Source organism: Spea bombifrons, chromosome 7 (assembly GCF_027358695.1).
Source record: "Spea bombifrons isolate aSpeBom1 chromosome 7, aSpeBom1.2.pri, whole genome shotgun sequence".
NCBI lineage: Eukaryota > Metazoa > Chordata > Amphibia > Anura > Pelobatidae > Spea > Spea bombifrons.
The window spans coordinates 34,806,192-34,834,163 of record NC_071093.1 but is presented as its reverse complement, the minus strand read 5'-3'; the positions used below and the strand labels follow the sequence as shown (position 1 = coordinate 34,834,163).

Sequence of the window (27,972 nt, the reverse complement as noted above, 5' to 3'; positions counted from 1 at the left end):
GCACGTGATGTTTTCATTTGACATTAGTATAAAAAGTATAAAATCACGCAGCAAATAGGAAGGTTATTGGCTCCAAAACTGTTCTTTCATGGTCCACTGTACCTGAAATAATCATAGTATTAATATATGCTGATTACACATAAAACATCTTTACAACATTGTTTGAAATGCAGAATTTCATTGCAGTTTGGCACCAACGTGGATACATGGCTAGACTACCAGATTTTAATTCATTACTAGGTACTGTATAATCGCTATGCTGGGTGTTTGCAGATGACTTGTATGCTTCTTCTCCATGCTTAAACTATGCTTCATGAATGTGAACCTTCAACAAGCGTCTCCTGCAACAAAACCCAAAGCTGACCCTGTATACTGAACTGTTAAATCAGATAGAGGACTTTAAATACATTTTCCTGCATTAACTACATATTTTGAAGGGCCTTTGCTGCCGAAAAAGTTCACAAAGTGAAGTCAAGAAGAAGAGATATTAAACTCTCTTCCTAACTCCCAGTTTAGTGAATACACCCTGTGTCCCAACTTCCATAAAGAAATTATATGGCTTGAATAAAAAAGCAATCTAAATGGTCTAAGCATTTTGTAGAATAGTCAAAACATACTAGTATCTGTAAATCACAACAGACATTTTGATTTATTCCAAACATTTTTTTGCAAAAAAATAAAAAAAATATAACATTTAAGAAAAATATACCCTGAGCTATACTTATGACTGTGATTATCTTACGTCTTATGTCAGTTGCAAGATGGAAAAGAAAATGTTTACCTTCATCCAATGGACAGGCAGCTAATCCTCGGATCCTGCTGCTGAAGATGCTGTAAAATGGCATGAGGGATGGTGGTACTATACATTCTATGAAGACACAAAAAAAACATTTATTCCCCAAATGCAAGAAAATCCCAAAATGTAAAATAGCATTAATAGTTTCTATGTAGTTGGATGTAATATTTCTTTGTTTGCACTTGAAAATAGCAACACATGGCATCTATAATACTCCAAACGCATTCTGTGACCAGTTAAGCGGTACTTACCTCAGACACTTTATTTTAGGACACGTTTTAAGACTTTCTATAAGTTTCCGGGCGCCAATGTCTGTGATCCTATTGCATTGCAATCTGTAACAGAGATACTTTGATTACAAACATCATTGTCACGTTATTAAACCAAAATATTTGACGTATGACGTGTTGCAACCTTTCCAAGCGGGTCAACATTCCAAGGATTTGGTATAGATACAGTATATAATTTTACAAAACTGTGACCTTTTTTATCGTAAATGAGCAGATGACCTATATGTTAGGTATATAGAGTGTATTTAGATATAAGGGGGGTAACAGTGTTACAGTTTTGGTACTACTGGCTTAGGCTGGCAGGTCGAGGGGCGGCAGAAACCCCCCCCCCCGCTGCATAAGGCCTGATTGCCCTCAGCTCAGGGTCTGCTGGAGGTTTAAGTTAACACACTTTTCCCAAATCTTACATTATAACGAAATAATTATAAAAATACAAAATAATAATAATTTTATCGAAATCATAATAAAACAACTATAATTGAAATTATGATAAATAAATAACAGGCTTATACAAAACCGCTGATTTGTGGCCGACCTACGGAACTTACTGAAGCTCCTCCAGTGACACCATTTCAGGGAGTATGCTGGCAAGGTGCTGAGCTCCAGTATCGCCAACATTATTGTTGTATAAGCTGCCAAAACACACAAGACAACATTACAAGATGTTAAAGGTGAGATCCAAGGACATAACGCAGCTGTAACTGTGGGTTAGCCACCATTATAATGTGGAAACATGATTGATCCATATGAATCCTCCATATATTGCAAACAATACCAAATCAATGGATGTTATCTGGCCGTAAATATAAAGCAATGTTTCCCCCCCCAGATGAATCTTTAAACTGCTTTTCCCGTTAATTTCTTTCATTTTCCTGGTACTGTAATTTTTTTCTGTAGAAACCGGGGCTACCCTACTCAACAAACCAAGACAGGAAAGATATCAGAGCTGTAGACAGTGTACAGTAGTAATACGGTACCATTGTAATGTTTATCTCCTTTCTCAGAAAGGAGATATACATTTGCACAAGGAACTATGATTAATTATAGCGTTACCAACACATAGCTCTCTAGTTAAGCATAAAATCCCATATCCCTCAGCTTACACTCAGGTGGTTATCTGAGAATGAAGGCAGATCGCTACCATTCAGGTACTCTCATGCAAAACATATGTTCCAGATCATACCCATATAAAAGACACCAAGTATAATAAAATATTATAAATAAATATTATATTTAAATAAATAAATATTATAATTGAATTATGGATCTGATACTCACCTAAGCGTCCGTAACGAGCGCAGCAACGTTGCCGCGGCAGATAATTTTTTTGCTCCTACATCAGTAATGTTGTTTTGAGACAGGCTGCACAGAAAACATAAGCGATATTATATAATGACACAACAAACTAAACCAGTTGTTTAAATTACAGGAAGACATTGTTGTCATCAGCAAAAGAAGCCTTTTTTACGCCCCAATGTCGTAAAAAATCTAAAAAGTGGTGTCGGAATATATTTAATTATTATAAATTCTTGTGCCCATTAACCATTAGTTTAAAGTGCATCTGAGTATTACAAATATCATTTCCCGTTAATACAGCATGCGTTAGTGTTATATTAAAGGTCTAGGTTATGTCCTTACATAAAACAGTGGTCCGTACTGTTGTCATGAAAACTATACTTAGATCCAACTGGTATTACTAATTCATCTCGGTATTTGGGACATTGTTTCGCTTAAACTAAGTTTTCAAATTTTTCACAGTAATCAAACATGCAAAACAATTTCAAATAGATTCCCCACCAGTGATTGCCCAAAGACTTACTCTAATGTCTCAAGTGATTGCATCTTTGGAAACTTCTCCGCCAATTTCTCTACTCCTTTATCTCCAATGTGGTTCTCATTAAAATTGTTTAAGCTTTTCATGTTAGAAAAGAAGAAAATAGAATTGTCAAAAGACTATATACAATAGAGCATTCAAAATGTGTAATTGTAAGAACTGCAGAAATATGTTAATATAGATGGTTGTGGGCCTTTGACTTACTCCAAATGCCGAAGCCCGGGAAGCCCTGGAAGAATGTCAACAAGCATCATGAAACCGTCCTGTCCATGTCTTCTCCCAAGCCTAGAAAAAAGATCAAGAAAGTCAAGATGATGAATTGTTTAGAGGGAAAAACTCAAAAAACTAAGTTTTGTTCTTGAATTGTTGTGTTTGTAATAGTACTCTCCTTCCAGATTACCCATTACACAGTATCTATTCTAGGATATACAATTAACTAAGTCCGAAAAAAGACTTATGGGGAAGCAGGTTTTATGACCGTAAATCAGGGACCCTTTCATCGCTCCCACAGGCATCAACCATTTATGCAATTATTACATTTCAAAATATAAATGACAAAACCTACCCAAATGTGATTTTATGAAGATATTTGACAGCAGGGATTTCAGTTATTAAATCCGTTGAATCTTGATGGCTACGGAAAAACAAAACTGTAAGAGAACAGTTTTCAAACCAAAAGTATCCTTATATATGTATTTATTCTCGCTGTGTTTATGAACGAATACAGTGAAAGCAACACCATTCTGAAATATTGATTCAGATGAAGTTGGAAGCATTCTTGGAAAACTCTTCAACATTTTTTCTATAGAGTAATAGAGTAGTGCACTTCAAGGAAGCCTGGGACAGACATAGAGCTACACCAATCAGTAAGTTAAGTTAAGAAGGAACAGAATCAACTAACTGACCAAAATAATAGTCCAGACGGGCCAGAACAAGATACTGGAACACAGCACCTTGTTCTGGCCCATCCGGACTATTATTTTCGTCACGCTGACAAGCCTGTTCAGGATTCCTGATAGTAGCGGGGTCGAGAAAAGTCAGAATTCACATAAGTCCATGTTTGCTTACCGTTTACAAAGCTCTTCCTGGAGATCCACGAGCTCTGAAAGGTCTGTGATATCCTTTAAGGATTCTGCCTTGAAAGGCTCAATTGTGAACTTCTTAACACACAGTCGTAAGAGGCCATGGTTTTTCTCCGTTTGTAACACTTTCATCAGTCTAACAGTATCACTAAGAGATGCTCTGTAAGGAAGCAAAAAGGTGGGGGTGGGGGTCAAAAAAGAAATAGAAAAAGAATAGCGATCTCATATAATTTCTTTTTCATTCGTATCACCACAACTCACCCCCAACACAGAATTATCCCCTTTAAGTTTGTCATATACAAATTCCAAAGACTGGTTCTGTTTGTCTGTTTTGTTTACAGCTTATCTGTAATTTTGTTTTTAAACCCCATGCATTGGCGCAAGTCAGATAACATCACGTACCTGAAAGATTTAATGTTTTTCAAGCTCATCAATTCTCTTAATCCGTTTAGATCAATTCCTGTTTTCCTCAGGTCCAGACATATTTTTGACTTAGCTCTTCCCAACACGTGCTTTAACACATGAACATCAGGAGGGACAAGCCTTGTTCCCATGAATGAAAGTTCACCGTGGACTTTCCGGGCTGTGCACCGGATTAGGCCAACGTCGTTACTTTCATAAACACAATGACAAAGTTCTAGTATTCTCTGCGGACAGAGCTCGGCCAGCGACACGGTTCTTAAATAGTTACACATTTTCTTTTGTTTCTTGGCAATAACATTGTGCAAGCCTTTTCCACAGGTTAAATGTTGACGAAACAAAAGACCAACCAAGAATCTACGTACCAAATCTGGGCATATTTCCTGATTGCGTTTCTTTTTAGAATCTAGAGACGCGTATTTTACAAAATTCTTTCCTTTTATTAATTGAATTAAACTCTGGGCGGTTTGAAAGTGCTGAATCATAGCATTAGATGGCAAAAAATCCAAAGAAATGTGACGGGAGTGTGAGTGGTCATTGACTTGTAAGTCACATATCCCTTCCTTTGCGGAACAATCCCTTGTATCCATGACAGTACTGAAGTGGTTTGAGTCCACAGCAGCTGAATCTGGATCTACTGTGGAATATTTGTTATTTGATGAAGCTAATCTTGTTTTCTTAAGTACGTTGGAAAAGAAGATGGCTAGAGACAAATTAAATTCCGAGTCCCAAGACTTAAAGTTTTCCTCGGCAAACGAGCAAACAAGTCTACACATAAATGGTATATAGCAGTAGCTAAAGAGATACTTGAATTTTTTTATGAACTTCAATACGGCAGCGGCGTCCGACCTCTTAAAATATTCACTTATATAGCATTCTATTTGCTGCAAAGAAAAGCCAAACAGTTCAATAATTTGATCAACTTTAGCCAAGTGCTGATTGAATTTCTCTCTTCGTCTTGCAGTTATTAGAACGGTACATCCCCTGAGCAGCTTTTTCTGAAAAAGACCAAAAAATAGCTCTTTTGCACTGTGTTTTTTAGTGGGAGAAGCACAGAAAGTGTTCAGTACAAAACTTTCAGAGTCTTGGAATTCATCAAAGCCATCGAAAATCAGTAAGACTTTTTCCGGATGTCTTAGGATGTACTGGTAGATTTCTAGGTTTCCTTCACGTGGACACGTTGATAGTTCAAAAAGCAGCTCTTTCAGATTGTATTGCTTTTCACAAATATTAAGTTTACTGCACTCAAAATGAAACACAAGAGTGAATTGTGTGAACTCCCCGGCAGACCATCTCTGACAAATCTTCTTGACAAGAACACTCTTTCCCACCCCAGACTGTCCAACTACTGCAATGATTTTGGTCTCCGTTTCTTTTCGTTCTTTGTCTTCAAAAAGGTTTGACAGTTTAATAGTCTCTTTTTCTTGTTCAGCCATATCATATATGACTAGTTCCTTCTCAGTTGCTTTGCTGGTCATTTTTCCCGTCTTGGTGTCAATCTTACTGCTAAGAAGATTTACGTCCATGTAGAGCGGCTCGAATGAAAAACGGAACATGTATTGTTCCTTCAACCTGTCTTTAAATTGGCTGACGTGTCCTGGGAAGAAAACATAACTTAAATAAAGCATAAAACTTAATAATTATGGAAAAGTTAAATATGTTAAAAATGTTAAATTAGTAACCAAAAACTGTTATTTGCCCAGTTTGATAATTCTACGTTGGCCTGTTTAATAGTTTTCCCAAGATCCTCAGCAAGGCAATAATTATGCAGATAACAGTTAATGTCCCAGGGGCTAGTAGTTCAAAAATAGCTGTAAGGAATCATATGATGGTCAACATTATATAAATAATATCCACATTACATATTATATGATGTATGTTTATGTTGAATATATACATAACTATCTCCTATCAGATCTATGTCTGGGAATGTATAAATCATATAACAAATCACATAACAAATCATTTATCCACATCCACATACAGACTGTATTCTTTATGGATCCAGTAAGTAGATAAGTAGTTTTATATAACCATGTTGGCGTCATACAAAATCTTACTTTGTAGAGGGGAGAGGGTTCATGAGACAGAGGGCATAACTTACTAAAATTACTAAATAGTATTAATATAGTCATTGGTGATTAAAGCATGCCTTGGTTTTCTGAGATTATGTAGAGAAACTCATGCTCACCACTGTCATTCCTTTTCCGCAAGAGTTCCGAAGTCATCTGTGGCTGCCGGCTCAATGACCCCGTCTCTGAGAAAAGACAAACAAATCCATCAAAACGGGTATAGTCTTGAATTTATATTATTGTGAATCTAAAGTGTGAGTGGTAGTGAGATAATACATTAAATGTTGGAATATTACCTACGCACTATGAAGGCTACCATGATCCTTCTTAGAGGAGAACCTCACAAGGCCCCTGCCTCATTTCCAGACTTAAGTGTTACTAACACATATTAGGGGTACGGTCACATTCCGACGAACACAATTATATATTCTGGGCCAGCAGTCAATGCAGTCACTGTTTGGTATTTTCCAAAATACTTTTAACCTTGACTCAAGAGGTAGAACCCAGGTGACACATTACCCACAAAAAAACATTCTCAGATAAGACTTTCTTTCCTTCCGTCCATTTCCCAGGATGCACAAAGGTGAGATAAGCTCCTCACACCAGGGTACAGCAAGAAGTACCAAACATGTAAATTACCAGAACCTCCTCCGATGCCTTCCACAGTAAAACAAGAAAGTCATACTAGAAAACCTGAATACAAAAACATTACAGTAAGGGCAATAAGGTATGGAATTCACTGCCAATAGGGGTGGTGCTGTCAAATACAATGGATGCCATCAAAGACGGCCTTTTTTAAGAAAAGAATAAACATTAATATTTTACAGCTACTTGATCCAAGATGAAATCTTATTGCCTTTTGGAGTCGAGAAGGAATTTTGTTTTCCCCTAAGTGGGAACATTTAAAAAAATAGAATAAGTTGGGTTTATTTTTGCCTTTTTTTTGGTTTCAAGAGCTAGTTGATGGACTTAGGTCTTTTCTTCAACCTAAATTACTGTGTTACTATGTTACCATAATGTGATTGGCCAGGAACCTCTGACGCAGCTGCATTGTCCCCAATAAAGGCCATGCTAGCAAGCAGGGCAACGGTGCTCCAATTGGCTTAACCCCAACGGCTCACAAGCCCAAATAACCAGCCGGAAGACCAGGCTACGTGCCACTAAATTCTTCAGCATGTAGTGTTAAGAAGAAAATCCTGAATCCCAATAAAATAACAAGTATTCTTACTTAGACAGACAGTAAGAAAACAAATGCTTGGGTGGTGGTTGTAGTAATTTGTACGTTTGACACTTGTGGCCCTAACTGGACTGGAGGAGCTTTGGTGCTACTGCGAATGGAAAGGGGAAAAAAATAATAAAATCACTTCATTGCGTTGGCCTGAGACAATTTATTTCCATAAAATGAAAACTAACATACTTATTACCGAGAATGAGCAGGTCTACATGAATAACATGGCTCTTAATGAATAGCCTGCAGATATGCAAGGTGACTATTAATTGAAAAGGCTGGAATAACTTTGCATGAAGATTGCAAGCTTACGAGCCGGGCTCTCTCTCTAGTCTGTCAGTTGTAGTCTTGTCATACCCCTTGAATGTATGCATTGTATGAAGCGCTGCATAAATTGTTGGCGCTATATATATAAAAAAATAATAATAATAATAATGTGACATTTTTTTCTGCTACTGTATTCCTGCTTTTATCTGTGACCAGTAATTAACAAATAATTTATATAGAAAGGACATCACATGACAAACAGGTAGTGAAATGCTAATTTGTTGTTTTACATATTCCATTTACATCAGAAAATGGTGGGCCATTAACTGAACTACTTACCAATGGCTTGGCTTTGCTTCATTGAAGCCTCCTCTGGCAAATTTGGAAGGTCTGTAGTTCCAGGGGAAAAAGGGTTGGAGGAAGAAATCCCGTCTGGAAACCCTGGGATACTTTTACTCGGTGAGTTTTCAGAAACTTCTAACACAAAAGAAAGTTGGAGTGTTTAGTGACTAAAGTGTGAGTCTGCTGTTAAATTGGAAAATGTCACATTCAACTGCATGGTTATGTTACAAATTACAGAAGGTTATGGGAGACCAAGCCAGGCATATTATTAATGAAAAACAATACATCCTCAGATGAAGAACAACACGTGACATTTTACACCGTGAGGTAACGCGTATAGATCAGCGCCAGGAGTGGTGTTGGTAAAGTGTCGGGGTTATAGAGACAGAGTGAATAATAAATAAATCGGGGAGGGGGTGAAAATAGGCTGCTACAGTTTTGGAGCTGTTGGAGCAATTGTAAACATTGATGCAATGGGTGTTAGCGCCACATACAGATTCAGGTTACATATACAACAGTTTTATTTATAATAAGTTCAGTAAAATACATATAGTAAGAACAATGTACTTTGGACAGACAAGACCAAAGTGGCGATGTTTGGCTACAATGCACAGGGCCACATTTGGCAAAAAACACATCAGCACAAACACTTCATACCAACTCATACAATCAAGCTTTGGGGGGGCTGATGATTTGGGATTGTTTTGCAACCACAGAAACTGGGAAACTTGCAGTCATTGAGTCGACCATGAACAATTATGCCAAAGTATTTTAGAGTCAAATGTGAAGCCATCTGTCCGACAGCTAAAGCTTGGCTGAAATTGGGTCATGCAACAGGACAATGATCCAAAGCACACCAGCAAATCTACAACATAATGGCTGAAAAAGAAAAGAATCAGGGTGTTGCAATGGCCCAGTCAAAGTCCAGACCTCAACTCGATTGAAATGCAGTGGCGGGACCTTAAGAGAGCTGTGCAAACAAACGCCCGCAAACTTCTGTTAATAGAAAAGACGCCAATTGTGTTATTTAATAATCTGCGTTTTCATGTTGCTCTACATAAGACTATACATCTCTTATTTACTTTCTACGTTTAAATAGTGAAACAAGTTACATCCACTATCTCAAGAACATACAGTTTCACCAACCTGCACAGATGAAAAGATTTGTTCCAGGATGTATTAGCAGACTGATAATTTGCTGTGGCAAAAATGCTGAAGAGACTTGAAGAGGCCTGGAATCAACTGTCGGGCATTTTTCGTATGCAATAAAAGGTGCTATCGGGAAGAAGAGTAAAATACATTTCTTGACACTGAAGCAAACGATGCTGACAAAAAAACTTCACACAATTTTATTCAAGATGTGGATTCCCAATAAGTGGAAGGGCTAATGGATGCCCCAACACTAGTGGAGGCGCTAATGGATGCCCCAACACCAGTGGAGGTGTCCTCTTTCTATAATGAATAAAATCTGAAAGCAAGGAAAATTTTAGTGGATATAAAACTAGCTCTGCAATCCACCGTTTCCTAATATATGACCCATTAGTGACAAAACCTCTTTAAAAATACAATGGAGCAGGACTACAAAGATGGAACACAAGCTCATAACCACAGCTACCTTTCAAGATGTGCGAGTGTCTGCTTATACAAGGAGGGGTCGGTTCTATTCTCTGGCTCACATACAGAGTTTTGCTGCCATTTGCCTATCTTTAAAAAAAGGGAACAACACAGCTCACTTTAGAAAGTAGCCATGGAGTTATATGAGCAGAATGAAATCACAGAAAGTCTAGAGAAGTACTTCAAACCCCTAGTGGTCATAGAATAGAATTACATCCAAAAAGAGGAAGCTTAGCCTGCGATCCTGGAAAACATAATCAAGATAAGGAACAATGGAAGTCTGTCAAATTTGGTTCATAACCGTCAAGGCTGCAGGAGATTTTGCCAATAATAAGTAATCTAATAATACTACTTTAGTACATAGGCTAATTGCAGAAACACACAAACTGAAGAGTTTCTTATATCCCAGTCACTCTCCACCATCCATTCCCAAATACAACATGGTAATACTTGTACCTGACATTAGAAGCGATGTTGCAGGTTCCATTGAATTTGGGAAAAAGTTGTGCAGGTTTTTTAAATGAGCACTTCCTGAATTTGTAAAAATGTGGTTTCCATTAAGTACTGGGATATCTGTTCAGAGACAAACACTTTTCATTAATGATAATCAAAAACCATGTAGAAGAATATGTTCAATGAAACAACATAGCCATGCACAGTCATAATGGGTACAGCTGAAATTAGGCTCAAGCCCAATCCTCTGGCTTGGCCCAGCTCATCAAGAATGGAGTGTGATCCACAACTTAACTCAAACTCCTCATATCATTTAGCATTTTGCACTTACTTTATGTTTTCTATGCTGTGCGCGAGTCTGCTTCACCTCCCACGCAACATTACGACCTAAGGCCTGGCTCGGCTTGTGCTACACAACTGGTCAGCCCAGCCACCACTAATAATGAGTTATTTAATATTAATTGTGAATTAAAGTGTGAGCCTCGTCCCTAAAGGTGTACATATAGTTACAGCTCTATTCAATTTGTTACACTCCTTAACTCACCGCACTTTCTGCGTTTAGTTTTTAAGTGTTCTGGCTCCGGGATTTTGATTGAAGCGGCTGTAATCAGATTATAATTAATCAAGATAATTTCAGAATATAACAACAAATACACACAACAGAATTTAATATAAAGTAACTATTTCCCAATAAAAAAGCAGAACAAAAAATTGTCAATCCCTGATTTACAGACATGAAATATAAATATTATATATTATATATATATATATAATCAATATTTAACAGGCAATGTAATACAGGGGCCATGTATTCTCAATTGCGAGGGGAGCCACCTGTAAATAAAAAAGTGTTCACTTACCCTTTTTAAGGGCCCATCAAGCGATGGTCCACTTTATTAACTTTAACCCCCCATCCTACTGATATAAGGGTAGGGAGGTGGTGCACAGCTTAGGATCCATGCCTACTTTAAAGCTTTTTTATATATTATTAAACCCTCCATACTCAGAACGGGGGGCATAAAGGGGTATGTAATCCCCAGCTATATTTAATCACCCACCACATCAAACACGGGAAGGAGGAAAAGGAGGGCAATCTTCGTCCCAGCGTTTGCTAATACAGTAGCGAGTCCAGGGGACCCTTTTTGTTTGTTTTTTATTTTGTTTTAATTTTTATTGTCGTTGGGAGATGTTGAATGTGTTAATTACAGGTGACAGCGTGCATATACCCACTGTACATGTAGATAAGGCTTTAGCATTTAGCAATATCATTGGCTGTTAAAGTAAAACAAAAAATTACTTACATCTTTTTCTACGACCCCTACAGCTATTTTCTGATGATTTTCTTAATTTTTTACTCGTTTCATTGGCCGGATCGTCTGTAATTTGAAACACAGAGTATGCATTAAAATACAATTTAATATGCTGCAGGGTTTACTAATAGTGGTTTATTACAATAATGTCATCATTTTGCAAGATAATTACTGACTTAATGGTTATAGTAACGGTTTTAATTACCCTGTAACATGTTAAAAAACATAAAAATATATATTTCATGAAAATCAGACAATAGTAACTTCCGTACAAAATGAACTGTAATCTTTCAACTTGGTTAAATGTTAGCTAAACAAGGACGGAGCGGGATGCGGATACTTTTTTGAAGGACCGAAGGCAGCAGGAAAGGGGGATAAGCCAAGGCAGGGTATTCCAGAAGATAGGGGCAATCTTGCAAACGTGTATGAGAACTAGAAGTCAGAGGAGAGGTGAGACGGAGATCATCGGGTGAGTGGAGAGACTGCTTAGAAGTGTATTTGGAGATGAGTGAGGAGATGTAAGTAGGAGAACCACTATGAAGAGTTTTAAGAGAGTAAGAGTCAGGATTTTGAAAAAGAAGCACGCAGGCAGCCCATGAAGAGACAGAGAAGGGAGAGGAAATTAATTGGGAGAAATAATCCAGGGTGAGGCAAGATAAGACAGCGATAATACATAGGATTTAGCAGTCAAAGCATGAAACAGTAGAGGGAAGCTACTTCTTTGTATTCGTTAGTGTATAGCTGTGCACAGAAAACACAAATAAATTAAACAAGCATTTAACTATCATAATCATTCTGTTTATTTTACTTCAGTCAACAAACTTTATTGAGCTGGTATTTTGGAGCGTTTTTGTTCATTAACAGGTACGAAGACAAACAGGAAGAGAAAATGATACATTTCTATTTTCATCAGCTTTTAGAGGAGGTTGGTTCAGTTTGGGGTTTGATGGTCTGTTGATTTAGGTTTTTTTTTTAACAGATTCTTGTAAAATGTTAAGGGGAAGCTAACGTTTTATTTTTCTCTTTTTCAGCTTATGCTTTAGAGTCTAGTGAGAATATGTAATGCGATTACCACTCTATAAGCTGGCCTGGTCTTGTGGTCAGGGCCTCTCTGTGTTATAGGTTGTTAGTGCTTTTTTTAGTTGAACCAGTAAAATAAACATCTTAACTGAAAATAAGTATTATTTGTACATCTGCAATTAAGGAGCCAGCATCTCCTCACAGCAGTAGACCAGGTTGTTATCAGGCATTGACAAGAAGATCCTACAGTCGATGCAAAATCACAGAGGACGTAATATTACGTCAAGTGACATTCAGTACTAGTTTTGTAGGGACATAATATTATCATACCTGGGAAACTCTGGGCTCCAGCTACCTGGAGCCTACCGTTGTGAGATGCGGCCAGCACTGCCCACTGACGTCAGTGGGCGTTCCCACTGACATTGGGGGTGTTCCTGCTGATATCAGTGGGCTTTGCTGCTGACATTGAAGGAAACACCCCCATCTAAAAGAGAAATGGGAAGGGAGTGGGGCGTGTCAAGACCCTGCTCCCGTGACCCAAAGGATTCAGGCGTTGACCTGGAGAAGGTCAAACCCAGAGAGTTCCCAGGTATGAATTATGTCTCCCAGTGTTAAGGGATTGATAACTCCCACTCTCCTAGCCAGGTTATAAGCATAAATACCTACTTCGTATGGTACCCTTGAATTGTTTTGATTAACAGGAGGACATTTTACCTGTAAACTTGGTTACCATAAGGGTGCCTAGTTACTTCATGTGCAGAGCTTCCTTTATCGGCACACAGGGAGGCTACCATTGTTGTCAGTCATGTGATATTTCTAGTGACCTAAGCAACACTTGTGCTTATGTCCATTCTATTGTTTACCACAACGCAGTATGATAAGGAGCAATACAATATTCTTGACAAAACACAAAATGATGTGAGATTCCCTTTAAGAGGATAGATTGCTTTTTTTGAACATGATTGTTTTCAGTGAGTGTTTAAAGCTAGAATAAAAAGGTGAGTCTGACAGTACAAAGTAAAGAAAGAGGGTGATTAGGAGAATATTTGGAGATGAGAGCAAAGGGGTAGTGTGTGCCCCTAGTGCTAGGGTAAGCTAAAATTTTATCCTGGAGGGTAAGAAATAGTATCTGGCTTACATTGTGCTTAAAAACTGTACATGTTTCTTACAAAGAAAAACTTACCCAGGATGTCTTTGAGTTGGTTGTCTGCTTCATCATGAACTATATATTGCACAATTCCAGCTATAACACCAAAAAGGAGAAATAATGTGGTTTAGATCCGGATACATCAGGTCTATCACAAATCAAGCTCGCTGCTGGGTTTTACACAAATTCATGGTTCACTTACTTGGTATATCTCAAACAATTCAGGAAATTCCTAACATAAATTAGATAGGTGAGGCCCAGTAATCCCTGCACAAAACACTTAACCACCACAAACACTCTATATCTGTCACGAGCCGGATAAACAGGTTTGGAAGGAGCCCGAGTGCAGGGGATACAAGGGGTTCTGTCTGTACCCCATGATGCATGATGAATAGAGGGATATTACAGACAGGCGCAAAGAAACAAAATACAGGCAGGTGATATGATCTGTATTGCAGATGATGGTATGAACAACAAATACAAGTGGTAAGTCTCTTGGTTGGAAGCCCGATGGCAGGGCAGATGGCAGGAAGCCCACTTGCAGGGCTTGAAGGCCCACTGGAGGAGGCACACGGCGGGAAGCCCACTGGATGGGGCACACGGCAGGAAGCCCTCTAGATGGGGCACACGGCAGGAAGCCCACTGGATGGGGCACATGGCAGGAAGCCCACTGGATGGGGCACGCGGCAGAAAGCCCACTGGATGGGGCACACGACAGGAAGCCCACTGGATGGGGCACACAACAGGAAGCCCACTTGCAGGGCTTCAAGGCAGGAAGCCCTCTGGATGGGGCGCACGGCAGGAAGCCCACTGGATGGGGCGGTCGGCAAGAAGCCCACTGGATGGGGCGCTCAGCAGGAAGCCCACTGGATGGGGCACACTGCAGGAAGCCCACTGGATGGGGCACACGGCAAGAAGCCCACTAGATGGGGCACACGGCAGGAAGCCCACTAGATGGGGCACACGGCAGGAAGCCCACTTGCAGGGCTTGAAGGCAGGAAGGCCTCTGGATGGGGCGCTCGGCAGGAAGCCCTCTGGATGGAGTGCTCGGGTTGGGAGCCCAGGAACAAGTCAGGATCAGGTACACAGGAAGCCAATCGCAAGTCAGGATCAGGTACAGGGCCAGAGCAAAACGGTCGACTAACTTCAATGCAAAGGCCCTGACTGAAGGGCTGAGCAGGTTTATATAGGCGGCTTGAACAGGTAACAAGGTGCAGCTGAACATGATGATTAGGTCTCAGTCCTCCAGAGTGACAAGGGCAGCCACTAGTGGTTGAGAAACAACATGAGCGTAGATTAACAGTGAACACTCCAGGCTGAGTAGGTTGATATCTGAAAATATCCAAGTTAGATACCGGCTACCCAACATTTATCAACCCTTGGATACACAAACAGCATACTTGGGAACTCTCCAGGTTTTGCCCAGAGACTATGGGAGAATCTCTGCTTCTCCAGTTGTATTCAAACCCTCTGCAGGAGCAGGGTTCTGACCTTTAAATGAAGGTGTGTCCCGTGACATCAGCGGGAACGCCCACTGACATCAACGGGAACACCCACTGGCGTCAGCGGGTAGTACTGGCGCATCCCGTAAAGGGAGGCTCCGGGTAGCTGAAGCCTAAAAGTTCCCAGGTATGACTAGGTGACCTGGGTTATTAAAGAACAATTTCATTAACGTATGGGAATTTAAATTATTATATCAATATCTTCAATGCCAGGATAAGGTTTAAAGTAACATTATAGTTTTATGCCACACTTTTATAGTTACATTCTGCCCACACCCTTCATCTGTTTGCTGTTTTAATACCTCCACTTATCCCATGTCATTGTCTGAATTATGGATCCATACTTCCTAAGGAGTATCACTATGTTAATCTTATGCACCACTGTCTCTGTTTATTCATTCTGTGTGTAGTTAAGATTCCCAACTTCCAAGTCTTTATTCCATCTGAATAAATGACCTCTGAGGTCCTGAAAGCTATGCAACCTTACATAGTTTGTCAAGCAAAGTTACATATAAACTGGCTTACCAAACTTGTCGTATTCTTCATAGTCTTCATTCAAGCTACTGTTATTTTTATCTTCATGATCGAAAACAGAGTCAACAAACCTTTCAATGTCTAATCAAAATAAAAGTACAATGGTCAAGTGAAGTTCTTCCATAGTAGTATTATATATTTCATAAAAAAATAAAAACATGCACGTCTTTATTACACATACAACAGAAAGGGGCGGTGTTTGGAAAAGAGTTGCTAAATACCGTGTGTTACTATAGGGTAAGAATGTTTTAGTGTGTATGTAAGTGTGTGTGCATGTGTAAGCGTGTGTATATGTGCAAGCGTGCATGTGTTAGAGTGAGTGCATAAAGGTGTATGTCTTATAGCGGATATATCAGTGTGTGGGGGAGAGGCAAGGGTCCATGGTTGTCATTTGGTGTTACCTGCCTCTCAGTCCAGAACTTGCCACTATTATGCACACTAGTAGAGGCATTAAGTCTGAAGTAATTCTCTGTTTGCTCTATGAAAATGCTATAAATATTCAAGATAGTGACCAATATATAATTGCTCTTGAAAGTATGATAAATGTACTAATTCTACATGTATTATAATAATGCTTTTAGTTGAAATGAAACAATCAAAAATTCTTAAATAGTGTTTTTATGTGTAATAGTTAACCATTGTCCCCCCAGCCTGAATTTAACAGATATTTGATTATAATTAATAATGAAATAATTTATAACGACATTTTGGTTTGGTCAATATAAAACTTTACTGATGAGCCTTTTTATTTTGAAATCTGCATTATAAATTTAATTAATTTAATTTACATTTACCAATGTATAAATCTCACCTTTTATATCAAGCTCAATCTCACTTCGTAATAAATTCATTAATGTTGAATCCGTGACTGACATATTTTCATCTGAAAATGCATAAAGAAAACACGAGTTACAGGTTGCAAAATTATACATCTTTACTCTCCGAAAAAGCATTATTATAGCGCATTAGAGTTAAATCATTACAATATTGCTGTATATCAATCAAAAAGTCAACTTTTTGCATTTTTTACAAAGAAATAATTTGGCATGGGACCTTTGCCTTTTGCATTTACTGAAAGCAGGGAGGATTCTTACGTACACTTCTTGCACATGCTCAGTAGCACTGTCTTCCTCTCAATCAGAGTTCAGCTCCCATTTAAATGAATGGGAGTAACAGCAGCCAATCACCATACCTGGGAACTTCTTCACTCAGGCTACCCAGAGTCTTCCCTTGCGGGACGCGGCCAAGACTGCCCACTGACATCAGTGGAAGTTTCCGATGACGTCTGTGGGAGTTCCCACTGATGTCTGGGGCGTTCCCGCTGATGTCATCAGGAAACACCCCCATTTAAAAGAAAAAATGGGCAGGGAGCGGGGCGTGTCAAGACCTGGCTCCCGCGACCTGGGAGATCCTAGGTATGCAAATCACATGTATGATATCTGAATACTGATGGTTTTCTAGAACACCCTTGCTACTCCCATTTACAGGAGTCACATTTTATAACATCAGTTACTAAAGAATGCATTCATCAATTTGCAGGCTGTAAAATGCTTTTGAGTCCATACTAAATTCACTCCAAAATTCATTAAAAAACAAAGCTACTATTTTCAGACCAAAACTGTCTCTTTACGCTTCCACGTACCCATATTACCACATTAAGTTCAAAAGTAAAGCAGTAACACATGTAAGCCAATGAGGATTTGACCTGGCATGTCTTCTCTTTTACTTAATTTGGCAACAAAACATTGCACAATAAAAAAGCAAAGAATAGACCCCATTAAACAAGACTGCATCAACACATATGATATGAACATAGAGCCTTCTGGACGTGTGTTTCCACAGAGGAAATATAGTCATTCTGCTACTTCCTTTAACATCTAAGTTTCAGTTTAGTGAATATATATATTATTAGACTCCTGAGAATTAAGTTGATATATATATACACATAGATAGATACAGTGAAGAAAAAAATATTTGATTCCCTGCTGATTTTGTAAGTTTGCCCACTGACAAAGACATGATCAGTAATTTTTATGGGAATAACAAAAAAAAAATCCAGAATAATTAATTTCAAATAAATTATAAATCGATTTGCATTTTACTCCCCTATTAATCAGCAGGATGTCTGTCTCCCAGGTGTCTTTTATACAGGTAACGAGCTGAGATTAGGAGCACTCAATCAGCTTCCAAACTCTCCACCCTGGCCAAGACCAAAGAGCTGTCCAAGGATGTCAGGGACCAGATTGTAGACCTACACAAGGCTGGGATAGGCTACAAGATCATTGCCAAGCAGCTTGGTGAGAAGGTGACAACAGTTAGTGCGATTATTTGCAAATAAAAAAACCACAAAATAACTGTCAATCTCCCTCGGTCTGGGGCTCCATGCAAGATCTCACCTCGTTCTTCAATGATCATAAGAACGGTGAGGAATCAGCCCCGAACTACACGGGAGGATCTTGTCAATGATCTCAAGGCAGCTGAGACCAAAGTCACCAAGAAAACAACTGGTAACACACACCGCTGTGAAGGACTGAAATCCTGCAGCGCCCACAAGGTCCACCTGATCAAGAAAGCACAGCCCGTCTTAAGTTTGCCAATGAACAGCTGAATGATTCAGAGGAGAACTGGATGAAAGTGTTGTGGTCAGATCAGACCAAAATCAAGCTATTTGGCATCAACTCAACTTGCCGTGTGGAATGCTGCCTATGACCCCAAGAACACCATCCCCAACTTCAAACATGGAGGTGGAAACATTATGCTAAGGGGACAGGACAACTTCACCGAATGGATGGGCCATGTACCGTCAAATCCTTTCCTCAGCCGGGGAATTGAAAATGGGTCGTGGATGGGTATTGCATCTAACAATGACCCAAAACATATGGCCAAGGCAACAAAGGAGTGGCTCGAGAAAAAAAAAACATTAATGTCCTGGAGTGACCTAGCCAGTGCCCAGACCTTAATCCCATAGAAAATCTGTGGAGGGAGCTGAAGGTTCGAGTTCCAAACGTCAGCTTCGAAAACCTTAATGACTTGGAGGGGATCTGCAAAGAGGAGTGGGACAAAATCTCTCCTGAGATGTGTGCAACCCTGGTGGCCAACTACAAGAAACGTCTGACCTCTGTGATTGCCAACAAGGGTTTTGCTACCAAGTACTAAGTCATGTTTTGCAAAGGGGCCAAATACTTATTTCACTGAGTAAAATGCAAATCAATGTATAACTTATTTGAAATGCGTAATTCTGGATTTTATGTTGTTCTGTCTCTCACTGTTCAAATAAACCTACCATTAAAATTATAGACTGATCATGTCTTTGTCAGTGGTCAAACGTACAAAATCAGCAGGGGATCAAAACATTTTTTCCTTCACTGTAGATAGATAGCTCCCCCCTCTACAATTGTTATTCTTCTGTTCTCACATATCAGTTCCAGGTTTCTTTCTTCATTCCTCGTGGTCATGGCTGTAGCTGGACGTCCGGAGCCCTCTGCATCCATCACACCAGGACGACCATTTTCAAACTTTTCAATCCACTCATAGACGAGAGAACTTTATTCCCATACTGAGCAGACATGCAAAGATGTATTTGTGCTCCCAGAACACCTTCTGCCCACAGAAACCGTATGACAGAACGCTGTTCCTCTTTGGTGCAATTTATAAGTTTCGCAGCCATCTTAAGCCCAGGGTGAAAACTCTTATACTAAACTGCAAGGGCAGCCGGCTTGCCAGACAGAACTAGTTCATATATATATATATTTATATTTTTATATATATATATATATATATATTAAACTTAACTCTCAGTGTTCTAGGGAACAGAGATGCTGTTCATGGTGTTAGTCCTAGGAGACTGACTATAATGTCTGGAAGGCTAAATTGGGTCACAAGCAGAGACTGAATATCACAAAAGCACTGAATTATTGTGTGATCTGAAATACCCACCACAGATTAGACACCTAGTTTCTTGTTTAGTTGAGACTGAACTTGCAGAAGCTCTCAGGAAGCAGCTGCTCAGCAAATAGTGGAATATTACAACTATAACTGCTTCTGGGCCTTTTGGTTAAAATCAAGTGAAGTACATGCGAGATTGGGAAACATTTTGTCCTATGATGAGAATCAGAGGTAGCCAAAAGCCCTGCTAAGCCACCAGGGAGGTCCAGCCTGTGCTTCCTTCACATGTTTCTTTGAAGGTACTCCTGAGCACTCATACAAACAGCGTACCATGAACTCAGCTGCTGACATGAGTGCCCAGGTGTACCCACCTCTACAGAAACAGGTAACACATGTTGAGGTTGGGGCAGAGCTTGTTAGGGTTTTTTTCCTTGAAGCAGCGCAAGATATACTTCCATCATTTCAGATGCTGCAAGAGATATGCATCGGTTTTATGGGTTGCAAGAAACAAGGCTTTACCGAGGTCTGTATATCTCTAAAAGCAATTGGTAGCCATTAAAGTTATGTATTTTATTAGCGCTGTTTAATATTACAAACACATTTTCTTAAGTTTAAGCTTTTTTTTGACCATTTGGGTGTCTGCGTAAGATCTAGGCTCTGGATATTTGTGGCTTTGCAGTTCTGGAGGGATGTGTAGGCTTGGTTTCAACAACCATTAATTGATCTATCAAGTATTGGAAGCCCTGCTCCTCCTGTCACCAGTGATTTTCATGTATGATTCTTGGAGTGGTAGAACTTAGCTCTTGTGGTTCTCATTTGTTTCCTATTATGTAATTATTTAATTTATCTCAATTATGTAAACTAATATTTTTTTTAAAATAAGCTGTTAGCTTGACTGCCTTCTCAATTATGTGAACATTTTATCTGCTACTTTTGCTTCCTGTTCTTGGTTTCCTTCTTTTCTCACCAGTTGGTAAATCATTAATTTGTAGAAAAAAATTGAATAAAATGAGGATCTTATTCTTAAATAAACTAAAAGTCATGTATCACTAAATTCAAGGAACACTGGTCAATAAGTAATGAGTGTCACAGTCTTTATTCCTCTATTACTTCATAATCTTATGTTCTAGAACCGGTCCCTAATAATGCAAAGTAAAGCCTAATTAGGTGGTGTTTGACTTAAAAAGTTTGACACTGCCCTATTAACCCGACACTAAACGATGTCCTATATAACGCACCGCGTATACATCCACACAATAGGACTGGCTTATGATCCCCATATATGTGTTTTATTTAATAAAAAAAAAATCTTTAATCACATACATGCTTTTCTAGAAAAAAAAACCCACATGCACAAATAATATCATCCAGCAAAGTTATCTCATGACTTTTGAGAAATAAATGAACCCTTTAAAAGTTGAAAAATCCCTACAATTTGCAGAGATGTTGTGGTTAGGTTTGTTGTTATTTTGTAACGTTATACTCACCCTACACACAAAAAAAGCAGAAGTGAATCTATTACAGATGTATAATTGGTAAAATCAGGCAAAAGTATTACTGTTCTTGTTTTCTTGTGAATTATATAGTATAGTATAGTATAGTATAGTACATAAATATTGAAGACCACCGAGCCTCCTGGAGCCCTGACCTGTGTTTCAATGTAAGCCTATCTGCAAGGAAGTGTGCCAATGGCACCGACAGCAGAGTACTGGGCACCGACGGCCGAAAGGAATGCATAGGGAGTGTATGAGTGCATACACCAAACACCAGCTAGGTTTCACTAGACTGACGACACAGCTTCCGAGAAAGTAAATGAGAGGCATTTCTTAACTCTATAAGTGCCATCCACATATGTGATATCTGGTTGGCAAAGCGGACCCACCTTGCAGTATGTTGTGTACTGTTGCCTACAAGGGCTTTGTGTGCAAACTACACATACTGGATACATACACTAAATGATATTTGGTTTTGCAACTCTTTCTACCTGGTTTGACACATATAAGTAAATAATGGGAATGTTATTTTCCATGACATCGTGTGATGTAATAATCTAAATATCACAAAAACTGGTCTGGCCTACTAGGGGATGTGTCAGGTCCCAGGACACAAAGAGTTAGTTTACCACTCGGGACTGAGGTTAAAAAATGGGAGCATTGCGCAACTACTGGAAAGCGCATTTAGACTATGACCCACTGAAAACGTACGAAAGTAAAGGGCAGGGGACAATGACGAGTTGTGTTGTCTAGTGTGTAGCATAGGTAAACATGCAAGTTATTCCACAATATTCCATATTATAGTGGCTTATACTAATGCCAACATGCAAGAACTTGATCTTTAATAAATGGACCAAAGAGAATGTTCTTGCTGACACGTGTGATAACATTCAATATATTTTAACAAGTGTACTTCAAACTATCACCTTTATATAAGATTTCTAAGTAGATGACTTTTACAATGTCTCGTAAGCAATTCCCATGAAAAAGTACCTAAATTATTGCCAAACGTGTTATGAAATAGTGGCCATTCTACTTGCAGTCATTCCCCTACTTGTCTAGCTGGTCACCCTGCCATCATTAACAATACATTTTAATGGAAGATTACTTAATTGTGCCCCCAAGAGAGGTAAATCACCATCTAGAGCGGAAAAGTATTTCTATAATGTCTACTACATTTAAAACCAATGAGAATTCTATATAATGGTTTGCATCCCAACGCTCAACGTGCTTCCTAAATATTTAGCTAGTTGCTTGGGTTGATCTCTTGCCGGTCCAGGACAAATGTCGGTCTTCATTGTCCCTTAGGGGAGAAAGCAAACCAGATGATCTGCTGATCTTGAATGTTGGCGTGTGGATATCCTGATACAAATCCATTGCACAATTTCTCTTGTAGGTATATTTGCGATATATGTTTATATGTTTATTCCACCACCAACTGAAATTAGGTAAGGATCCTTTCTTGGATTGTTTGACCTCCCCAAAGACGAGAGACACAAAGACGCAACTGAGACGGTTAAGGTATACATAGAGTAGGTGAGTAGATAGGCACTGTTCCAGTTCTCTATGAAACCAGTTTATATATAGACAAGCTATTTAATTACTACTTTGACACTGCAATAGGCTAGGGATGGGCAACCTGTTAATCTAAATATATTTCGGACTACAAATGCCTCTAAAAGAGAATATTCGATGGGTTGCCAAGGTGTAGCTCATTGAAGGTGTAGTCCCAATACACAGAGTGGATTAGTATAGATTGGCAAACATTTGCTAATGACATTTACATACTTAATATTTATTTCTTGGTATGAACTATAAAAATGAATGAACGAATATCTGTATTCCGCACTCTGGTTGTCACAAAGGAATACAGTTAAAAAACTTTGTGTAATCATATTTAAATGCACTTTAAATGCTCGAAGTAATGAAGCAATATCAAAGAGTGCATTATAACGTTTTATTTACCATAACCGGGGTAAAATCAGTATTCGCCACTTACTTGTGAAAGGTGAGCTTTGAGAAATATACTCAGAATACTCTATGCAATACCCAACATATAAACTGCCATGACACACAATTTGATACTCCAGCTTGTGATCTTCAATGGTTTACACGCCATATTGAAATTTGACCTTTATAATTATAATATATATAATGACCTTTATGATACACACCAACAACAACCGACTTTACAGCCATATGTTATTACCAACATCCAACGGCAAAAGTTTCCCTTCTGATAAGAGCCAGTGTTTGTCCCTGCTCTCAACTGGTTTTGGCCATCTCCCAAGAAGCATACACGATTCTGACTTTTTTAGACACTAGCTTTTTTTTAACAGTAATGTGTTCGAGTAACAGTATAATTTGTCAACAGTATGATATACGATCGCTTTATTTGGCAGAGTACCCCAACTCCCCAAATAAAAACACACAAGCAAGCATATACACTGGGGGTTTTAAGCAAAAAATCCTTAATTCTATATTGACAGCCCATGAATTAAGTAGCGATGCATGCTTCTCTGATCATGGCTACCTTTCCTGCAATGACGTGATCACAGAAGACTTCCATTATGAATGTACACCTCGTGTTCACAATCAACACGATGCTTGATTCATGGAGAGTGAGTGCTGCTGATCGGTCCAACTGTCAGCCACATGCTAGCTACCTGCTATACTGTTGTAAAAATGTGCCACCAGATTGCCGGCTGATCACACTGCAAAAACTGTCTGATCCCTGCTGTCATGCAGGGGATCAAACTTTTGCCAAGGCTAGCCAGCTGCCCCCCAAAAAACTGCAAACAAAATCAGTAAAAATAAATCTCAAAGAAAAAAATTTAAGAGAATAAGAAAAAAATACCCTACACTTACATTTTATAAATTATTTAAACTATTTAATCAACACGTGTTTGTAGATTATTTATAAATATATACACATAGGATATAAAGAAATATTTTCAATAACATAATACTATGTAACAATCCGTGCAGTTAAATGATTTCATAAACATTTTCTTTTTTTTTTTTTTTTTTTTTTAGAAATTGGCTGATGACCCAGCCAGGCTGATGACGGCCCATAAAAGCAGGTGCACAAGAAAAGCAAAAGGCTTTGAATATGTATCTCTATTTTTTAAAAATCTAAACTGTGTTTGTATAGCATATATTGTCGTTTAACCCTTTATTTTCTGTGTGCCTTCCCTAATCTGTGTGCCGTTGCTCAGGGAAATGAGTGTGTCATGTTGTGCACACTGTAGATTTAAATTATTATTTTTTTTTTTTATAGCACCATCAAATTCCGTAGCGCTGTACAATGGGTAGACAGGAAATAACAATTTGTGTGTAACATAACAATTTGACTTACAGAGACCACAGGTGAGGAGGGTTCTGCTCAAAGTTTACAATAACCTACGCATGCATGTATTTCCGTAATCTGGAGATGCAGCTGAATGCATTTGGTGGGTTTCTCTGCAGATGCATATAATCTGCACAAGCAATCCTAAATAACAAGGGAGGGTAGGTGGAAAAAAATCGCAAGGGATTGGTGACCAAATGGTTGCACGATAAGCGTCCAAACGCTCCTAGTGAAATACCCTGGGCTGTCTACTTTCCAAATATATATACCGTATTTGCTCGATTTTAAGACAACCCTGACGACCCCCCAGAATGTGAATATTAATTTAGGAAAAAAGAAAAAGCCTGAATATAAGCCTACCCTATAGAAAAAAGTTTTACCAGCAAATATTAAATCATATTTCATATTTAATAAAAGAATATGAGTGAAAAAAAGATTTTTTTGTTTTATTTCCTTTTAGTTCCCACTCTGCCCCAGTTATGCACATCTGCCCCCCTGGATATGCCTTATATGCCACTCTGCGCCCCCAGAAATGCCTTATACCCCCTATATGCTACTCTTACTCCCTAATGAGCGACTTTGCCCCAGATAGGCCTTTTAACCCCCTATTTGCCACTCTGCCTCCAGAAAACCATTAAACCCGCCCCCATGCCACTCTTAACCCCCCGACTTACCAGTACATCCCTTTACTTATGTCTAGTGGGCCAGCCGGTGGAGGTCTGTGCAATGCAGACCTCTGCTACTGCTGGCCAGTACTTCCGCAGGGGCTTGCTGGCAGCAGCGGAGGTTGTCTGTCCTGCAAACGTTCACCGGATGCGCACAGATAACCTCCGCTGCTGCCGGCATTTCTATGGTGGAGCACAATTAGGTCATGTGATGCCGGCGCTCCGTCATAGATGCCCCCAGAGGAAGTGCCGGCAGCAGCAGAGGCTGCCAGAGAGGAGGATCCAGGGCCCTGCAGCGCTACGGGGGATCTGGATCTTGTAGTCAGACCTCGATTTGAGGTCTGATTAGAAGACGACCTAGAATATAAGACAAGGGGTATTTTTCAGAGCATTTGCTCTGAAAAAAACCTTGTCTTATAATCGAGCAAATACAGTACTTTTGTGTGGGTATTTTGAGCTTGTGGGCTTTTATACAGTCCCAAATGAGACACAGACCTCATCAAATAAAAAAAATTCAGGTTTCAGGTTTGAAAAGGATTACTGGATTGTGACTATTTTGATCCATATATACTAATGTTCAAAAGTTTGGGGTCACTTAGAAATGTCCTTGTTTTAGAATGAAAAGCTAATTTTGCCGATTAAAAGCTAATCCAAGTTTAAGTTTAAAAGGCTAATTGATCATTAAAAAAAAACCTTTTGCAAATCTGTTACATGCTAAGCGACTTTAAATTTTCACATTTTTAAACGGTAGTGCATACAACCACCATCCTCAAGGCTGAGCTTGCAAGGTGCAATCCATAGGCAACACAAGACTGCTTTCCCAAACCATTCCTTTTCTCGGAAGCTGTTATTCCTTGCTTGGAAATCCCCTAACCTAAGCCTCATAGCACTTCACTTTCTTTCACTTTCATTTGGCAAACCTGCACCAACCCAACCAGTTAAACACTATCATCCTCTGTATAGACAGCTGGTGCATGTATAGAAATACACTATATACATTGTCAAAAACAGCATACAACATACATTAAAGCTCCTAAAGTGAATTAAATATGTGATCAACTATAATCAACACGTTTGTTTGTAGAATATTTATAAACATAAACACATGGGGCATAAAGACATATTTTCTATAGCATCATACTAAAAAAGAACCACGAAAAGTGATTAAACTGACAAACAAGTGTTAGTGACAACCTGATGAGGTCCTAAATGTATAGTTATTATTTTAACCCAATGTATATGAGTTACAGAATGAATTCACCATCGCATTGCAAGATCTGTAACAGAGCGCCCGTGCCTTGAATTGCTTTAAGTGTATGTGGAATATAAAGCGGTTTAAGAAAGCAGATCTTACCTTTCATGCCTGCGATGGGGATGCAGCGCTCCCGATCTGCGCTGTACTCACCGGTAGTGATGTCCGGATCATGAACGAATCGTTCATTTGATCCGGTTCTTTTTAGTGATCCGGATGAGTCGGTTCACTAGACTGAACGATTCGTTTGTAGCGGTTCAGTCTGTGAATCATCATGCAGCTGTAACCTGATCCTAGAGCTGTGAGTCATCTGCAGAGCACTCTGGGGTCAGGTTACAGCTCATTAATTCTCACAGGAACGATGACTCATAGAGTCAGAGAGTCGTTCAAAGAGTCGAATGAACCGAAGAGTCGAATGAACCGAAGAGTCGAATGAACCGAAGAGTCGAATGAACCGAAGAGTCGAATGAACCGAAGAGTCGAATGATTCGAATCTTACAGGGATCCGGATCTTACAAGGATCCGAATCTTACAGAGATTCGAATCATTCAGAGAATATCACTGATACCATACTTTTATAAATAAATACATTAATAATGTTCACACTGCCCCAGGATTTAGATTCCCCTGAGTTTGCCCCCCTTTACCTATAACTGCACCTACAGTTAACTTTATTAAATTAATTAAATTAACCCTCAATCATCAGCATAAAATTAACCCTTATACCCCATCAACCATAACTGCCCCTGAAATTAACCGTAAAGATCCCATTAACCATAACGGCCCCTGAAATTAACCCTAAAGACCCCATTAACCATAACGGCCCCTGAAATTAACCCTAATAAATTGGTATGGTTGATGGGGTCTTTAGTGTTAATTTGGGGGCAGTTATGCTTAATGGGGTGTTTAAGGATAATTTAGGGGCAGTTATGCTTAATGGGGTCTTTAGTGTTAATTTAGGGGCAGTTATGCTTAATGAGGTGTTTAGGGTTAATTTGGGGGCAGTTATGCTTAATGGGGTCTTTAGTGTTAATTTAGGGGCATTTATGCTTAATGAGGTGTTTAGGGTTAATTTGGGGGCAGTTATGCTTAATGGGGTGTTTAGGGTTAATTTGGGGGCAGTTATGCTTAATGGGGTCTTTAGTGTTAATTTGGGGGCAGTTATGCTTAATGGGGTCTTTAGTGTTAATTTGGGGCAGTTATGCTTAATGGGGTCTTTAGTGTTAATTTGGGGGCAGTTATGCTTAATGGGGTGTTTAGGGTTAATTTGGGGGCAGTTATGCTTAATGGGGTGTTTAGGGTTAATTTAGGGGCAGTTATGCTTAATGGGGTGTTTAGGGTTAATTTGGGGGCAGTTATGGTTAATGGGGTGTTAAGGGTTAATTTTAGGGGCAGTCATGGTTGATGGGGTGTTAAG

The 27,972-nt window shown here is 39.1% G+C and overlaps 1 protein-coding gene across 1 annotated transcript; it reads right to left on the bottom strand.

The window, feature by feature from the left end:
- On the bottom strand, window positions 1-26,703 carry CIITA (class II major histocompatibility complex transactivator). The gene is made up of 20 exons (XM_053471329.1): window positions 26,658-26,703; window positions 16,723-16,794; window positions 15,903-15,992; window positions 13,912-13,971; window positions 11,700-11,774; window positions 10,943-10,999; window positions 10,402-10,518; window positions 9,478-9,606; window positions 8,329-8,466; window positions 6,614-6,679; window positions 4,405-6,019; window positions 3,989-4,162; window positions 3,486-3,554; window positions 3,125-3,205; window positions 2,906-2,998; window positions 2,365-2,448; window positions 1,635-1,718; window positions 1,048-1,131; window positions 782-868; window positions 1-102 (listed from the first exon to the last, which is right to left on the bottom strand). Exons 1-19 carry the CDS (start codon window positions 26,662-26,664, stop codon window positions 784-786), a joined length of 3,180 nt encoding a protein of 1,059 aa, XP_053327304.1. The 5' UTR covers window positions 26,665-26,703; the 3' UTR covers window positions 1-102; window positions 782-783.
- Window positions 26,704-27,972: the final 1,269 nt, after the last annotated feature.